The sequence below is a fragment of the Podarcis erhardii genome (genome assembly GCF_964252035.2).
Source record: "Podarcis erhardii genome assembly, chromosome: 7".
NCBI classification, from domain to species: domain Eukaryota; kingdom Metazoa; phylum Chordata; class Lepidosauria; order Squamata; family Lacertidae; genus Podarcis; species Podarcis erhardii.
Window position 1 is genome coordinate 42,552,145 of NC_138511.1, and position 14,884 is coordinate 42,567,028.

Genomic DNA, 14,884 nt, shown 5'->3' on the forward strand with positions numbered 1-14,884 from the left:
CCAAAAGTATACAAAGAACACCTACAGATGGGAGTGGATGATGACAGGAGCCACTGGTTTGTTTTTTAGAGTCTAAGCAAGTCCATGTTTGCAGAATAGACAATCGGTTTGCTTGTAGATGTAATTGTTCAACTGATGAAACTAGGAGGCTTCCCTGGGTAGGGGTGTGTGCTCTTGGGTGGGGCCCAGAGCTTCTGTTCAAAACGCCTTGAGTTCCCCCAGGCCCTGGAAGGTAAAGCCAGCAATCCTGATTGACATGGGGCTCGAAATTACACCACTGCCAAACCCTGAACTCGCTGCAGGAAGAACATATTGCCAGCCAAAAACAAAAAAACCAAAAACAGACTGAGCAAGAAGAAAGCCAGATTTTATGAGACGTTGATTCACAAGTTAAGAAAATAAATCGCAGATCCTGTCCAACCTTACTCATCATGAGATAAGGACTTGTCAAAATGCAAGGGTGGCACCGGGGAGTTGGAAAACAGAGCACTCAGTCACACTTTGGGAAAAACCTCACCACACTGCCCCACATTTCCATGCCAGGGTGTTGTCACGAAGCCTCCCCGTCCTGCGTGACTCCCATCGCTAGGCAGAGTAGAAATGCTTGAGAAGCTGCTTCTTGTCCACTTTGCCCATTTGGTTTCGCGGGATCTCCTCCACCACCAGCAGTTCAGAGGGGATGGTGTAAGGTGCCATGAACTCTCTGGGACACACAAGCACATGTTCTGGTTAAGAGACTGCTTCTGCTGCTGCTGCTGCAAATGTCCATCTCCTCTCTACTCCTGTCCAAGCACTGAATCATGGCTTCCCTTGTGATACAGAGCTGGACAGGGATACTGGAAGCTGCCTAATAACAAATCAGACCCTTGATACATCTAGCTCAGTGTTATTTACTGGCAATGGTTACCCAGTATTTCAGTGGTGAGTCTCTCCCAGTGCGGTATACCTGGAGATGCTGAGGATTGAGCATGGGACCTCCTGCATGCAAAGCAGTACCTTTCCCACTGAGCTACATCCCTTCTCCAAAATACTCTCACGGAAAGGACTGTGCACCCCTCGGTATAAGAGTCAACAGATGTAAACTATGCAAACATTTGAGCCTGGAAATAATCCAGTGAAGGCTTCCAGTCATTAGAGCAGGGAGACACTGCCCTGTTCAACTTGGGCCAGGTGAAGTGCTCATGTTTCTACTTTCCCTCCCTACAAATACTCCGTATATACTAGCATACAGTTCACTGTGTCATAAGGCCTATGGCCCCCTGACCAGAAGAAGCAAGGACAGAAGTATTCAATCTGGAATCAAAGCAAGAAGTGGGGCAGATGAAAAGAATGCACTTCTTTGCACAGTGCAAATTCCACTTCTGTCCTAATGGCCACTGGCATAGATGGGCAAAGGAAAGAGTCTCCTATAAGAAACGTGTGAGCCTTCAAGGTGCTGCAAGACCTTTTATAGCTTCAAAAGGGGATGAGAGAAGGTCAAGGAGGAGGAGGAGGAAGTCTTTCAGCAGCTGTCAGCCATCATGGCAAATAAGAATTTCCATGTTTAGAGGCAGTGTACCACTGTTGTGGAAGATCAAGGGCTGCTGTTTCTCTCATGCTTGTGAGCTTCCAGAGGAGGACATCTAGCTGACCACTGTAGGAAGCAGAATGCTGGACTAGAAGGCAATTTGGCCTCATCCAGCACAGCCCATGTTAGGCTCCTATGCAATCGGTTGTGCCTATTCTGATGGAACGCTGTCCTTCAACCAGGGGGTTTAGAGCAAGGGTGGCACAGGAGGAGCAGCTGCTTGGAGGGCATTCTGTACCCACATATTGCTCTGGGTCACCCAGCCATGCACATGGATGCTTAAGGCTGAGTAACAACATACCACAGTGTGTGTGTGTGTGTGTGTGTGTGTGTGTGTGAGAGAGAGAGAGAGAGAGAGAGAGAAAGAGAAAGTGCCCAGACAAAGCACCTCCAAGAAGCAGAATGGATCACTTTTAATGGGTTCTCATCAATCCTTGCAATTAGATATGGCAGGAAGAGCAAATGACAAATTGTCAACATAAGTGCTAAGGAGCCTTGCAAACTCCCGGCCCTCCACACAAGCCCCCCTCCCATGTGCAACCCCCTCCCCCCCTTTCCTCTTGATCACAGGCATGCATGATGGGGAGGATGCCAAACAAGTTCAGCTTCTTATTAAAGCCCCACCAGGGGACTGTCTGAGCATGAAAGAAAGTCACCTTGCCCACTGCAAAGTGTGTGTGATCATATGCATGTGGGATGCTTTCCCTCACTAGACCACTGGCTGCAGGGCATGCCCTGCTCTGACGGGTACCTCGTGGGCACAGAGTCTGGAGTGACATGCCAAGCCCGCTCAGCATGTCAGGGCTCTTCTCCTCCCTCAGTGCCTCTGCTGCTTTCAAACTATCAATGCCTTTCTGCCATGTGGAGGAGGCCTCAAACTCAGGACCGGCTTGTCACCGGGAGCAGATTGGAAGCGAAAGCCACAAAATGAATCACTCTGAAGAGGGACATGTGTCTCCTGCCAGAGAATGTGGCGGGGGGCGGGGGGACGAAGGGAGGCAAGTGGCGTGGAAGATAAAGAGGAGAGACAGGACGAGCGGCAGTGGAAGAAGCCGGCAGGGGTGTGAGACCCGGGAGGCGGCGTGCGGAGAGAGCGAGAGCGGGCCAAGGACTCTTCCTGAGGTGCTCAGACGTTGCTGCTCTGGAGAGACCTGCCCTGCAATCTTGGCTGTGAGGAGACATGCAGGAAACTGAGGCACAAGGGCAAAGAGGGGAGATGTGCAAGGAGATAGCACTTGTTCCCCTGCTGCCACCGCCCTAACAGCTCTGACTTGAGAAGTGATGGGAGTGAAGGAAGTTAAAGGCTTGATAACAGCTATGCTGGGCCCTCTGCGCTTGACGCGGCTGGTTTTCAGCTTTCGCGCCCTCTTACAGCCTTTATGCAACACACCTTATTCTCCCTGCGCAGCCTGCCAAAGAAGCTTTTGTAACACTGGTATACCATTCCCTCTTCTGGCCATCACTGGGCTGTTCTTTCTATTGAGGAGCTGGGCCTTTATACATGGATAATCTTTGCCTGGGAGGAGGAAGTGGGGCTGGACGTGAGCACATGTGTTTGGTGGTGATGGGGAACCCACCTCCATAGCACAAGAAGCAGGAAATGACCAATAACCAACACTGCTGGGCTCATAATCAGCTCAACCAGTTTCCAGGGCCACACTTTCAGATGCCACATATACCAGTTCCTAGGAGAATGCTAACGTGGGCATGGTGTAGTGAGCACCCCAGGTTGGTTGCAGCGTAACTATGGGAATGTAGGAACCTCATTTACATTGTTCATCTGGCTCAGCACTGTCTACACTGACTGTCGGTGGGTCTCTAGCGTTTCAGAGAGAAGAGGTCCTTCTGCATACAAAGCACATGCTCTGCCACTGAGCTACGGTCCTTCCCTAGGGAAGCAGAAGGCTAAACTAGATGGGCTTTTAGAATGACCCTTTAGGGGTCTTTCTATTTTGTTATGTAAAAAAAAAATGTATGGGTGCTGTGCAAGTGCCCAGCTAGCCTCTCAAGTGTTATGCGAGGAAGCTGGCATGCAGGCAGGGGAGTGAGAGGCCAGGGCTCAAGGCCTCCACACCTCTGGATTTCTTTGTGAGTTTTCTTTGCTGTTTATTCAGAGCAACAGAGGCTAGCAAGAGTATTCCTCACATTTGCTAAATTGCAAACCTCCCACTGTGATTTTTGCAAATCCTGGGGACTGTTTAATTGGGCAGCTGTGCAGCCCTGGATGAAACAAGAATGCCTGTGGTTTGTGAACAGCACCAGTTTCACATACCCTCTAAAAAAGCATCCAATATGTTTTTGGGAGTGGGGGGTGGACTAGCCACCTGGGACAAGGGAACCCTTATTCAATTTGTATTAGTTGAACTGATGAAAAATGGTGTGTGTATGTATTCTGCTTCTATCATTTCAGCACACCTTGGAGACTGGCTCTCTAATATAGGCCCAGCTTGGTAGCAGGGGAGGTGAAGAAAGCGCATAGGAATACCATTGCACACAAAAAATCTAGAGCCATGTTTGTAGCCTCATGAGTCAGAAGGAATTAACTGTGTTGTTCCAGACCCATTGGCCTAGAGGGAAGTAGCAATAGATAGTCCAACAGCAGCCCAGTCTATACTTGAATAACATATACAGACTAAATAGCTAGGATGCAACCAGCAGCTTTATAGAACCAAGTGGACCCCTATTGGCTCCTGGTGTCACCTGACCCCCCTCTACTAAACACTGATAGCTGCAGTGCCACCCTCTGGTCAGTGATGGCATTAAACTGCAACAGAGGACAACTGTCCCCTCTTGGCTAGATAATCGAAACACAGACTTCTACAACCAGATGAAAGTCTGATGTTCTGGACTACAACTCCTATTAGCTTCAGCCAGCAGAGTCATGGTCTTGCTGGCTGGAGCTGATGGGAATTATAGTACAAGATATCCAGCGGTCACCAGGTTGGAGAAGGCTGAAGTAGGAAATTCACATTGGAGTAAAGTAGAGAAATGAATGGCATTCTACCAGGATATTTACTTTTTCATTTACCTGCTGAATATATTTTCATTCTTACCGTAGGAAAAATATCATAAATGTTGGGAAGTTTGGAAACCAGCTTGTAAATAACCTTAGTTTGTACCTACTGGTTTAATATATTTATACCCCGCCTTTCTCCCAAGTAAGTATTCAACTGGAATAGACAATGGCCTGCCCTATACCTTCCCATGACACCCCATACCCAGTGGGTGCTGCCATGTTACCTTGCCCATTCCTTCAGGTCTGTGAGAGACAGTGCCTGGCCCTCATGCAGCCTGACCACAGCACTGATCTTCTGACCCCACGTCATGTCTGGGGCACCAATCACAGCCACATCTGGAGAGGGGGAAAATGTGAAAGAGTCACACAGGGAAGGTGGGAGGAACTCCCTCCTACAAGAAATTCACCTGGCTCTGCCTTTGTCCAAGCTTATTATTTGGTCTCTGTGTTAAACTTGGTGCCTGTTTCAGTTTGGTGGGCAGGCTGCTAAAACTGTTTTAACTTGAGATGACTTATTTAATTTATTCATTCATTATGCTATTATTTATTTCATAAAATTTATATACCACTTGATAGTAAAAAATCAAGGAAGATTTACAATCCTACTTTAAAACATATTAAAATTACTCATTTGCAATAGCTGTACTATTTTCTCTCTCGTTCTTTAAACGCTCTGCAATTGTTTTATATTTTGCCTTAACTACAGCTCGTTAGCTGCCCTGAGTGCCATTTATGGGAGAATATGTCTCAGGTTCAGGTCCTGATGTCTTCAGGTAGGGCTGGGAAGGACCACCTAAAACCTCAGAGAGCCACTGCCAGATACTGTTTACAATCCTCCAAACTGTCTTTCTCAGTATACAGGGCAGTTTCGTTTGAGATGGTGGGAGAGAGAGAGAGAGATTGAGTGTGTGTGTGCAAGTGAAGGAGGGTGGGTGGGTTTACCTGGAATGTGGAATGCCATTGGGGGACCTGTCAGACCTTGCTGCACTTTGTAAAGCACTAAGTACATGAACTGAACTATGTTAGCAAATCAATAAATAGCTGCAGGGCGGGGCTAGGCTTTACCAGCAATGCTGGGGTGGGCCAGCAGGTGGCGCTCGACTTCCAGGGCACTGATTTTGTAGCCGCCGCTTTTGATGATGTCAACTGAGGTCCGTCCTCTGATCCAGTAGGTGCCCTCCTTATACACAGCGGTGTCACCTGGAAAAAGAAAGGAGCTGGTAAGACGAGGTAGGTGACATTTCTAGGGGCGGAACAGCCGGGTGGAGATCGACACATGGAAGCCACTAATAATGAAAGAGGAAGAGGTGTGGCAGCGATGGCAAAGAAGGCAAAGACAAGAGGCAATGGCTAGTGAGGGAGGCAGCTAATAGGATGAAAAAAGGAGGGATAAAAATAAGAACGAATGGATGTTGTGCCTGTAATATATGAAAAGCATTTTAATACCAATTAAAAACAATGCATGTCTATGACAATGCACATACAATATTTGACTTATTATTTGCTGGACTATAGTTATTTGTTCTGACCAATGAGGGAGACCTTGAGTGAAACATATTTGGCTATGGTAAACATTGCTAACTTATTGGTTCAGTTTGTTTTCATTCTTTTATTTTATGACAGATTATGAGCCATACCTAGCAGTTTGTGGACAACTGGCTGCTCTAATTTGGAAACTCTTTTTTATAGCGGCTGCTGATCCATACCAACTGGATGGCAGCACCATCACCAAGGAAGACATCACCTGCCAACTCTAGGGCCTGAGATGGTCGCATTGGGGAAATGTGCTCTTTAGGTACTTGGGTCTCAAGCCACAGGACTTTACACACTAGAACTAGCACCTTGAATTGGGGTTGGTAGCTCAATAGCAGCCAGTGCAGCAGATTTAGGACCAGTGTGACATAGGACCTCCATGTTCACAACCAATACGCCACTGAGCTCTTTCATGGCTTGCCTGTTGGGCTTCCTGGAAGAATATGGTTGGCTGCTGTGGCAAAGAGGATGCTGGACTAGATGGATTTTAGGGGTCTCATCTAGAAAGGATTGGTTTGGTTAGATTAGATGAGCCTGACCAAAGGCTTACCGTTGTCCTTTCCACCATGAGGTGGCCATGACCAGGTTTCCTTTTGTGGCTTGTCTCCCAGATCCTTCTGCCCTCTCTCTCACTTACCCTCCCTCACATCCCCCAGGGCTCTGGGAAGCTGCAGCCTCCTAAGCAAGAGAAGCACAAGCCCCTCTCTTGCCTGTGCCACCCGCTGCCATTCTGAAATGTCAGCTGAACACAAGGCTGTTCTCTGAAACATCAGCCCAACATAGATAGGGAGGGTCTGCCCTCTGCGGACTGGTCATAATGGTCATCTTGCCTCAGCCCACAACTTGCTACAGCTTGCTGGCATTTGAGGTATGAGATAGCAGAGAGAAATGGAATGAACTCACTAGGGCCAAATCTGCATCAGTTCAAGCATCATGTCACCATTTCAAACAGTCATGGTATCCCCCCAAGAATTCCAGGAGGTGTGCTTTGTTACGGGTGCTGTTAGGGGGCCCCTGCCACCCCTTCCCCAGCTACAATTCCCAGAGTGGTTTAACAATCAATCTCTCTTCATAGAGAACTCTGGGAACTGTAGCCCTTGGAGGGGAACAGGGGTCTCCTTACAATTCTCTGCACCCTCAACAAACCACAGCTCCCAGAACTCTTTGGGGGAAGCCATAGCTGTTTAAGGTAGTACAGTGGTATCTCGGGTTAAGTACTTAATTCATTCCGGAGGTCCGTTCTTAACTGAAACTGTTATTAACCTGAAGCACCACTTTAGCTAATGGGGCCTCCCACTGCCGCCGGAACACGATTTCTGTTCTCATCCTGAAGCAAAGTTCTTAACCTGAGGTACTATTTCTGGTTAGTGGTGTCTGTAAACTGAAGCGTCTGTAACCTGAAGCATATGTAACCTAAGGTACTACTGTATTATAATGCTTCAAATGTATGGTGTAGATGTGGTCTAAAACTCTAAATTGCCTTATACTGAGTTACATCACTGGTTCATTTCACTCAGTATTACCATATTTTTCGCTCTATAGGACGCACTTTTTCCCTTCTAAAAAGTAAGGGAAAATGTGTGTGCGTCTTATGGAGCAAATGCAGGTTGCGCGGCTAAGCCCAAAGCCAGAACAGGGAGATGGAGCACTGTGCAGCGCTCCGTCTCGCTGTTCTAGCTTGGGGATGGCTGCGCAAAGCCTCCGCAGGGCAGCGGGGTGCCTTCACCCCGCTGCCCTGCGGAGGCTTCACAGGCAGTCCCCGAAGCCAGAACAGCAAGAGGCTATCCCAGAAGCCAGATCCCTCTTGCTGTTCTGGCTTCTGGGGTTCAGAATTTTTTTCTTCTTGTTTCCTCCCTCCCAAACTAGGTGCGTCTTATTGTCCGGTGCGTCCTATAGAGCGAAAAATACTGTATTTGACTGGCAGGGGCATTCCAGAGACTCAGGCAAAATTCCTTCCCTGCCTTCCATTGCTTCCTCTGGAACTAAACCGGCTATCAGGAAAAGCTCCCAGAGCACATAGTTGCATTTCTCCCTGCTGGTGCTCCTGTAGCAGCTCACTCAGAGCGCTCACTGCTGGCCTCCTTCACCCTGGTTGGAGGAAAGGACCTGCCATGTAATTGATGTGCAGGACAAAAAGGGGTTGGATTGTGTTCATCTCCCTCTCATTATCTTAAGGGGAAGGAAGCTGTGGATGCAGCAGTGTTTCCAGAGTGGCTGTTTTAAAATTCTTGCAGGTTTTATTAAGAGTGCCTGAGATGGAATTTGCATATGAAGATGCAGAGGTGTCAAGTAGTGTAGCTTTGTGAAGGAGAGGTGTAGAGATGGCAAGCGAAATCTTCTTCCAAGGAAGGGTTGGGGAGGTGGGCTAGAGTACTTTCCAACATCTTTCTATGCAAGGCCCTAGACAATTACAACAGAAATAGCATCTAAGCACTTGTAGTGATCTCTATTTTTATGAAGGCCTCCCAGAACAGAAGCTTCAACAGTGAGGTTGTGTAGTGAAGGTACTGGGGGATATTTAGTTCAATCCTCCTATTGAACTGCAGCGTTCAGTTAATTGCTTTGATCTTATTACTGGACTGAGCATAGCTGTGCAGATGCACCCCTGCACCTCTTCATTCTCCCCCAGTGATGCTACATTTCACAGGCCTCTTGTCATTACACTGGTGACATGGCTCTTTGAACTTTTTACACCTGAAAATTTGTGGGTTGCTTTTTTAAAATCAAAACAAGAGAGGGAAAGGGCTGATGGCTTCTACATGATCATAGTAAAAGGCTCAATAGTGCCTAATGAATCCCCTCTTTTTTACCTAGTTCCTTGACTAGGTGCACTCCACATACACCTGCTATATTCCGTCAAATATATTCCTAGATGTACCAAGCTGCAACAAGCTGTGCAACAGGAGAAGTCACAAAGATTCCAGTGCAGGCCTGTGATATCATTGAAAGCAGATGTGATCTGCTGTTGCAACTTCCTTCCTTTAGAAACAGCAACTGCTTTGAAAAGGGCTCCCCTCTGTTTTTTTGCACCTTCCACTCTAGGCTCCAAAGTGTTGGGCGGTAGGAGCTTCCCTGGAAGCGAGAATTCCAGGTCCCTCTTTGACTTCTGAGAACGTCTTCCTTTGCTTGACAGACTCTCCCAGGGAATTCCCAGCTGCCAGACTCTTTCAGTAGCACAGAGATCATTCACTTTGAGCAGGTACAGACAGAATGAGGCATCTTCCCTGCTGGATTCCTTTGCAGAGGCCTGCTACTTGGAGAGCTCCCTTGCTCTCTGAACTAGCATGTTGACAGGATAAAGCTGGGCGTTTCAGCACAGAGATATCTCCCTTCCCACCCCCACCCCCTTTGGGGAAGGTCTCCTCTGAAGCAGTCAGAAGCAGAAGCAGATCTCTGTGCTCCTCTGGTGGCTTTCATCAGAGAGATATTGAAATTATCCCGCAAATGCAACTAATTAGTCTGAGAGGGGAACAGCTGGAGGGGCAGCTCGTGGAGGATGTGATGGGTGGAGAACAGACTCCTCAAGTCTTTCATGGCACCAAGTGAAGGGCATCCAGCGGTGTGCAAGATGCTTTGAACTGGAGAAACATTCTGGTTCTGTTGGCGGGTGGAGGTGGGGGAGGAGAAAGGGTTGTTCCTTTTGTCTTTGCCACCTCAAGCATCTGCCTGGGGGCAATGGTGGCTAGTGCCCACTGGGACTGGTAGGGCAGAAGACAGGGAAACCAACAGTCAGAGGAACCAAAGAGGCTGCAACAATTAATTCTAGTTTTCTCCTCCTCCTTGTGGAATTCTAAAAAACGGCAATACTGAGACCAAGGAGGAGGAAGTTGATGGGCACTGCCATCCCCTGGACTGGTTGGAAGAAAGTAAGAAGGTGGGGCAGGTTGAAGTCAAAGGGGCAGTGACCATTCATCCAAATGGATCAGCCTCCAGTGAAGAGCAAACCATGGACAGCAGGACAGTGCTCCAAAAGGGATCCTTCGCCAGGGGTTATGCCAGCCTCCTGCTGGACTTGACAACAGCCACGGCTGAAAACTGCCCCAGGAGGTGTTAGTGCCACACTCTGAAAATTCCAGTGCAGGGGCAAAGTCTCAGGGCTCACACATAACACAGAGAGAGCAGCAAAGCCCTTGGATAAAAGGCATTCTGTACAAAAGGAGGCTTGTGGAGAACAGGTGCGGGAGGGGATGCAGAATGACAAACAATTAGAGGGAAGGAGTAAGAGATTAATGACAGGATGGGAATCGGTTGTCCCCACAACAGCCATGCGAGGTGCAGAGTTTATGGCATGCAAGGGTCTGTGATGTGTGTACGTGTGTGTTACGGACATAAACCTCCCCACACTCCCCAAATGAAAGCTGCATCAATAGTTCCCCATCTGCTCACATATATCACACACTTCATTCCAGTTTATTAGCCGGAATAAATCATAAATATTTCATTATACATCAACGGTGCTCGACTCCGGGAAGGCACAATCCATCACCCCGATGCTCCCCGCGACCCGCCACCGCGCATTAAGCTTTCCAGTCTATTAAACAAGATTGATACAGTGTGCTGGGATGGACTGAGGGAATGTATTTATAGCACACTGGGGGAAAGGGAGGGCACCGAGAGCACGCAAGCAGCCTGGACAAGATGAAGCTCCCCTCAATGGTACGTGGGCCACGCAGATGCAGGAGAAAGTGCAGCATCCATCAGGGGCCGAGTCTCCCAGGCACTCGTGAATGATTGCATCAGCCTGGTTTTCTCTAGTGCCATGTTAATTAAATTGTGGGGCACACCGGACACCCCCCTGACCTGTCAAGAGGCTGTCGCCTTGTGCTAAGAGAGAATATGGAAAAGAATTGGGGAGGGAGGGAGAATCCAGTGAACTTTCCCTCTCCCAGTCCAACAGATGTCTGGTCAACTTCTCCATCAAATAAAAGCCTGGCAGATTCTGTAACAATAATTTGAAATGAAATTGTTCCTATAGCAGGGAGGTTCTTCCTTGCATTTAATCTCCTTAGGGTTCAGAAAACAACATCTTCTTTATCAGTGGAAAATGTGAACAGCCATAAGTAAATATGTAGGGACCTGCTGGGTCAGCCAAAGACTCCATTACTCTGTTCTCCAAGTGGCCACCCAGATGCCCACGAGAAGCCTGTAAGCAGGATGCGAGATGCAACACTATATCTCACGGGAGCGTGTTCCATATTTTACTATGTGCTTTGTGAATATGTCTTCCACCAGCTGCTTCTGATCCACAACCCTCTTGAGTATCCATGAGACGTTTTTGCCTATGTCCTCTTTTGCCCTCCTCCAGTACCCCAGTTGAACTATAACTCGAAATAAGAGCCAGCAAGCCAAAAATGAAACCAATGTTCACTGTGTCAAAAGCAGGGGACCATGTGATGTTGCATCTCCTGTTCGTGTGCATCCAAGTCCTGAGTTAAAATCCAAAATAAGTGAAGAGGAAGAGGGAAGAGAAAAACTGACAGATCTCTGCAGGTGACGACTATGCCTCAGAATAAGAAATTATATCACTCATCAATTTGCAAAGCTCCAGACCTCTGCAGGTGACACAATGCCTCAGACTAAGAAATTATACACCACTCATAAATTCACCAAGATCCATTTTAATACTAATCAGACTTCTTTGCTGTCCCCTGACTATCTCTGGGGCAGATTTTCACTCCCCTGGTGGTTCAAATCTTCCTTCTAATTGCTTAATGTACATTTCCTTTAAGATTAAATAACTTACTCCCACTCCTGTTCACAGTTCACCTCTACCCCTAATATGTCTAACTATGGATCCCCATCATAATTCCTGGCTCTGGGTGGATGACACAGTTTATATTTCATTTATGCAGGGCCAAATGTTTGCTGTAGAAGACAAAGAACCAGTATGGTATCTGCTTGGAGGGCTTGCAACCTATATTGCTGGACGTGGCAGGGAAGAGAGAAGTGAGTTGGCAGGGAAGGAGATAAAAAAAAATTCAGGAAAGGCTTAGCTAGGCAAGCAAGTCTTCAGGGAGAGGGATGTAACTGAACTGGGAGTGCAGGAAAAACAAGAGATGCAGAATCCAGTTTCTTAAGAATTTGAACTTCTTCTTCTTCTTCTTCTTCTTCTTCTTCTTCTTCTTCTTCTTCTTCGCAACCAATATCCTAGTCCTTCTTTAATAAAATTAACTCTGAGATTACTGTATGGAGGCAGAAAGATTCCTACATGCCCCAAGGAATGCAGCTCATTTTCAGGAACACCACTCTGAGAAAACAGCCATTGTTACTAACTGGGGCTCTGATTCCTTCCTCCTTGAGGAGAAAAAGGGAAACTCTCAGGAGAGGATTTGACTTTCCAAATAATTCCAGATACCCCTATTCTCCTCTGAACTCTTGTCACCAGGAAGGACCATGAGGCCAGCCCCATTTTGGCCTGCATTCTGTCCTCAGATTCCTGCTCCAAATTCACCACCACACCACAGTCAAAGACTCCCTGAGCAAACAAGGTCCCTTTAAAGGTGAAAGCCTCATTCATTGTGGCAATAGAGCCAACACCCTGAAAGAAGCCAAAACCCTACTCAAGGCTCAGTCAGAGGAGACTAGTTGCTGGAGCAACATTCAAATACAGTATAGCTTGACTAGCTTCTAGTCCAAACTCCACTTGGAACTCTCCATGGTGCTGACTGTCTCCCTGCTCTGCATATCTTAGACAAAGGGGTTCCCAGCTGTGGTCTGCCAAGGTGTCCACGAGGGTAGTCTGTATACACAACAAATAAAAACTGCACAGCATCTAGCAATATAATGACTACAATAGGCATGAAAATCCACACAGATCCTCAGCAATTTTCAAGTGGTCCATTGTTGGGGGGTGTGGTGGGAAACCCTGTCTTAAACCTGACTTTCCAGTTTGTCTGAACACATATGTAAGAATCTGACTCCTGTCTGCTAATCAGCCTTGCTGGATTTTGACCCTGGCCTGACCAGACTCTGATCACCAGACTGTGGGTGGATTTGTCTCCTAGCTGCATCCCACCTGAGCAGCAGGCACTGCTGCCTGAAACAAAACACACTGTAAGGAAAGTTTGGCTTGAGGTGGCTGCTAGAGATTCCCTCTGCATCTCTTCCTATAGACTCTTGGTGTCTTCTGGATTCCTACTGCTGCAACGATTAATAAAGCATCAAAGGCTTCTGTGGGGAAAGGAGACAGCACAAAAGGACAGACCAAACCTTCCTCAAAACCTCGCCATCTGCTTATTATCTATTAATACTTATAAAGAACTTGATTCTCCATTGTAGTTGTCCATCTTCTCCTAGTATCTAGGTTTCACCCTGCTGAGACTCATTTGTAGCCAGCAGGCTGCACAGAAGACACAGCCAATCACAGTAACAACAGCTTCCCCCAGGTTTTAGGCTAGAGGAACCAGGTAGGATTATCAGCTAGGAGTGGGAATATATTTTTCCTTTCCTTGCAGTGTGGGTGTGGAGGGTGCATGTCACCTTTCTATAGGCTATGAGATACTGAATACCAATCACAGTTGGCAGGTGAGACAGTAAGGCCTGTAGGTTTATTATGTATTTATTTTAAAAAAATAAACATAATTTATTTTTATAAATTATGGGGTCACTCAGAGGAGAAGATGGTGAAATGCAAACAGGGGACACAGAAAGGGCTGAACTCCTCAATGCCTTCTTTGCCTCAGTCTTCTCCGATAAAGAAAACAAAGCCCGACCTGAAGAATTTGGAGCAAATGATTCAGCAGAGGAAACACAGCCCAGAATAACTAAGGAGATAGTACAAGAATACTTGGCTAGTTTAGATGTATTCAAGTCTTCAGGGCCAGATGAACTGCATCCAAGAGTATTAAAAGAACTGGCAGATGTGATCTCAGAACCACTGGCAGTCATCTTTGAGAATTCCTGGAGAACAGGCGAAGTCCCGGCAGACTGGAGGAGGGCAAATGTTGTTCCTATTTTCAAAAAGGGGAAAAGAGAGGACCCAAATAATTACCACCCAGTCAGTCTGACATCAATACCAGGGAAGATTCTGGAGCAGATCATTAAGCAAACAGTGTGTGCACCTAGAAAGGAATGCTGTGATCACCAATAGTCAGCATGGATTTCTGAAAAATAAGTCATGTCAGACTAACCTGATCTCGTTTTTTGACAGAATTACAACCCAGGTAGATGAAGGGAACGCAGTGGATGTAGCCTACCTTGATTTCAGCAAGGCATTTGACAAGGTGCCCCATGATATTCTTGTAAAGAAGCTGGTAAAATGAGGACTTGACTATGCTACTACTCAGTGGATTTGTAACTGGCTGACTGACTGAACCCAAAGGATGCTCATCAATGGTTCCTCTTCATCCTGGAGAAGAGTAACTAGTGGGGTGCCACAGGGTTCTGTCTTGGGCCCGGTCTTATTCAACATCTTTATCAACAACTTGGATGATGGACTCAAGGGCATCCTGATCAAATTTGCAGATGACACCAAACTGGGAGGGGTGGCTAACACCCCAGAGGACAGGATCACACTTCAAAACGACCTTGACAGATTAGAGAACTGGGCCAAAACAAACAAGATGAATTTTAACAGGGAGAAATGTAAAGTATTGCACTTGGGCAAAAAAAATGAGAGGCACAAATACAAGATGGGTGACACCTGGCTTGAGAGCAGTACATGTGAAAAGGATCTAGGAGTCTTGGTTGACCACAAACTTGACATGAGCCAACAGTGTGACGCTGCAGCTAAAAAAGCCAATGCAATTATGGGCTGCATCAATAGGAGT

At 47.0% G+C, this 14,884-nt stretch overlaps 1 protein-coding gene across 6 annotated transcripts in view; it reads right to left on the reverse strand.

The window, feature by feature from the left end:
• Positions 1–351: 351 nt before the first annotated feature.
• Positions 352–14,884, reverse strand: part of ACSF3 (acyl-CoA synthetase family member 3) — a 63,969-nt gene continuing 49,436 nt past the window's right edge. For 5 of the 6 annotated variants that reach the window (XM_081868376.1, XM_081868375.1, XM_081868372.1 and 2 more), the window contains 3 exons: positions 5,649–5,783; positions 4,808–4,919; positions 352–703 (listed from right to left, as the gene is read on the reverse strand). In XM_081868376.1, coding sequence (XP_081724502.1) covers positions 586–703; positions 4,808–4,919; positions 5,649–5,783 — 365 coding nt within the window. In that variant the 3' untranslated portion in view covers positions 352–585. The remainder of the gene's footprint in view (positions 704–4,807; positions 4,920–5,648; positions 5,784–14,884) is intronic. The other variant, XR_014158207.1, reaches the window with a different exon arrangement.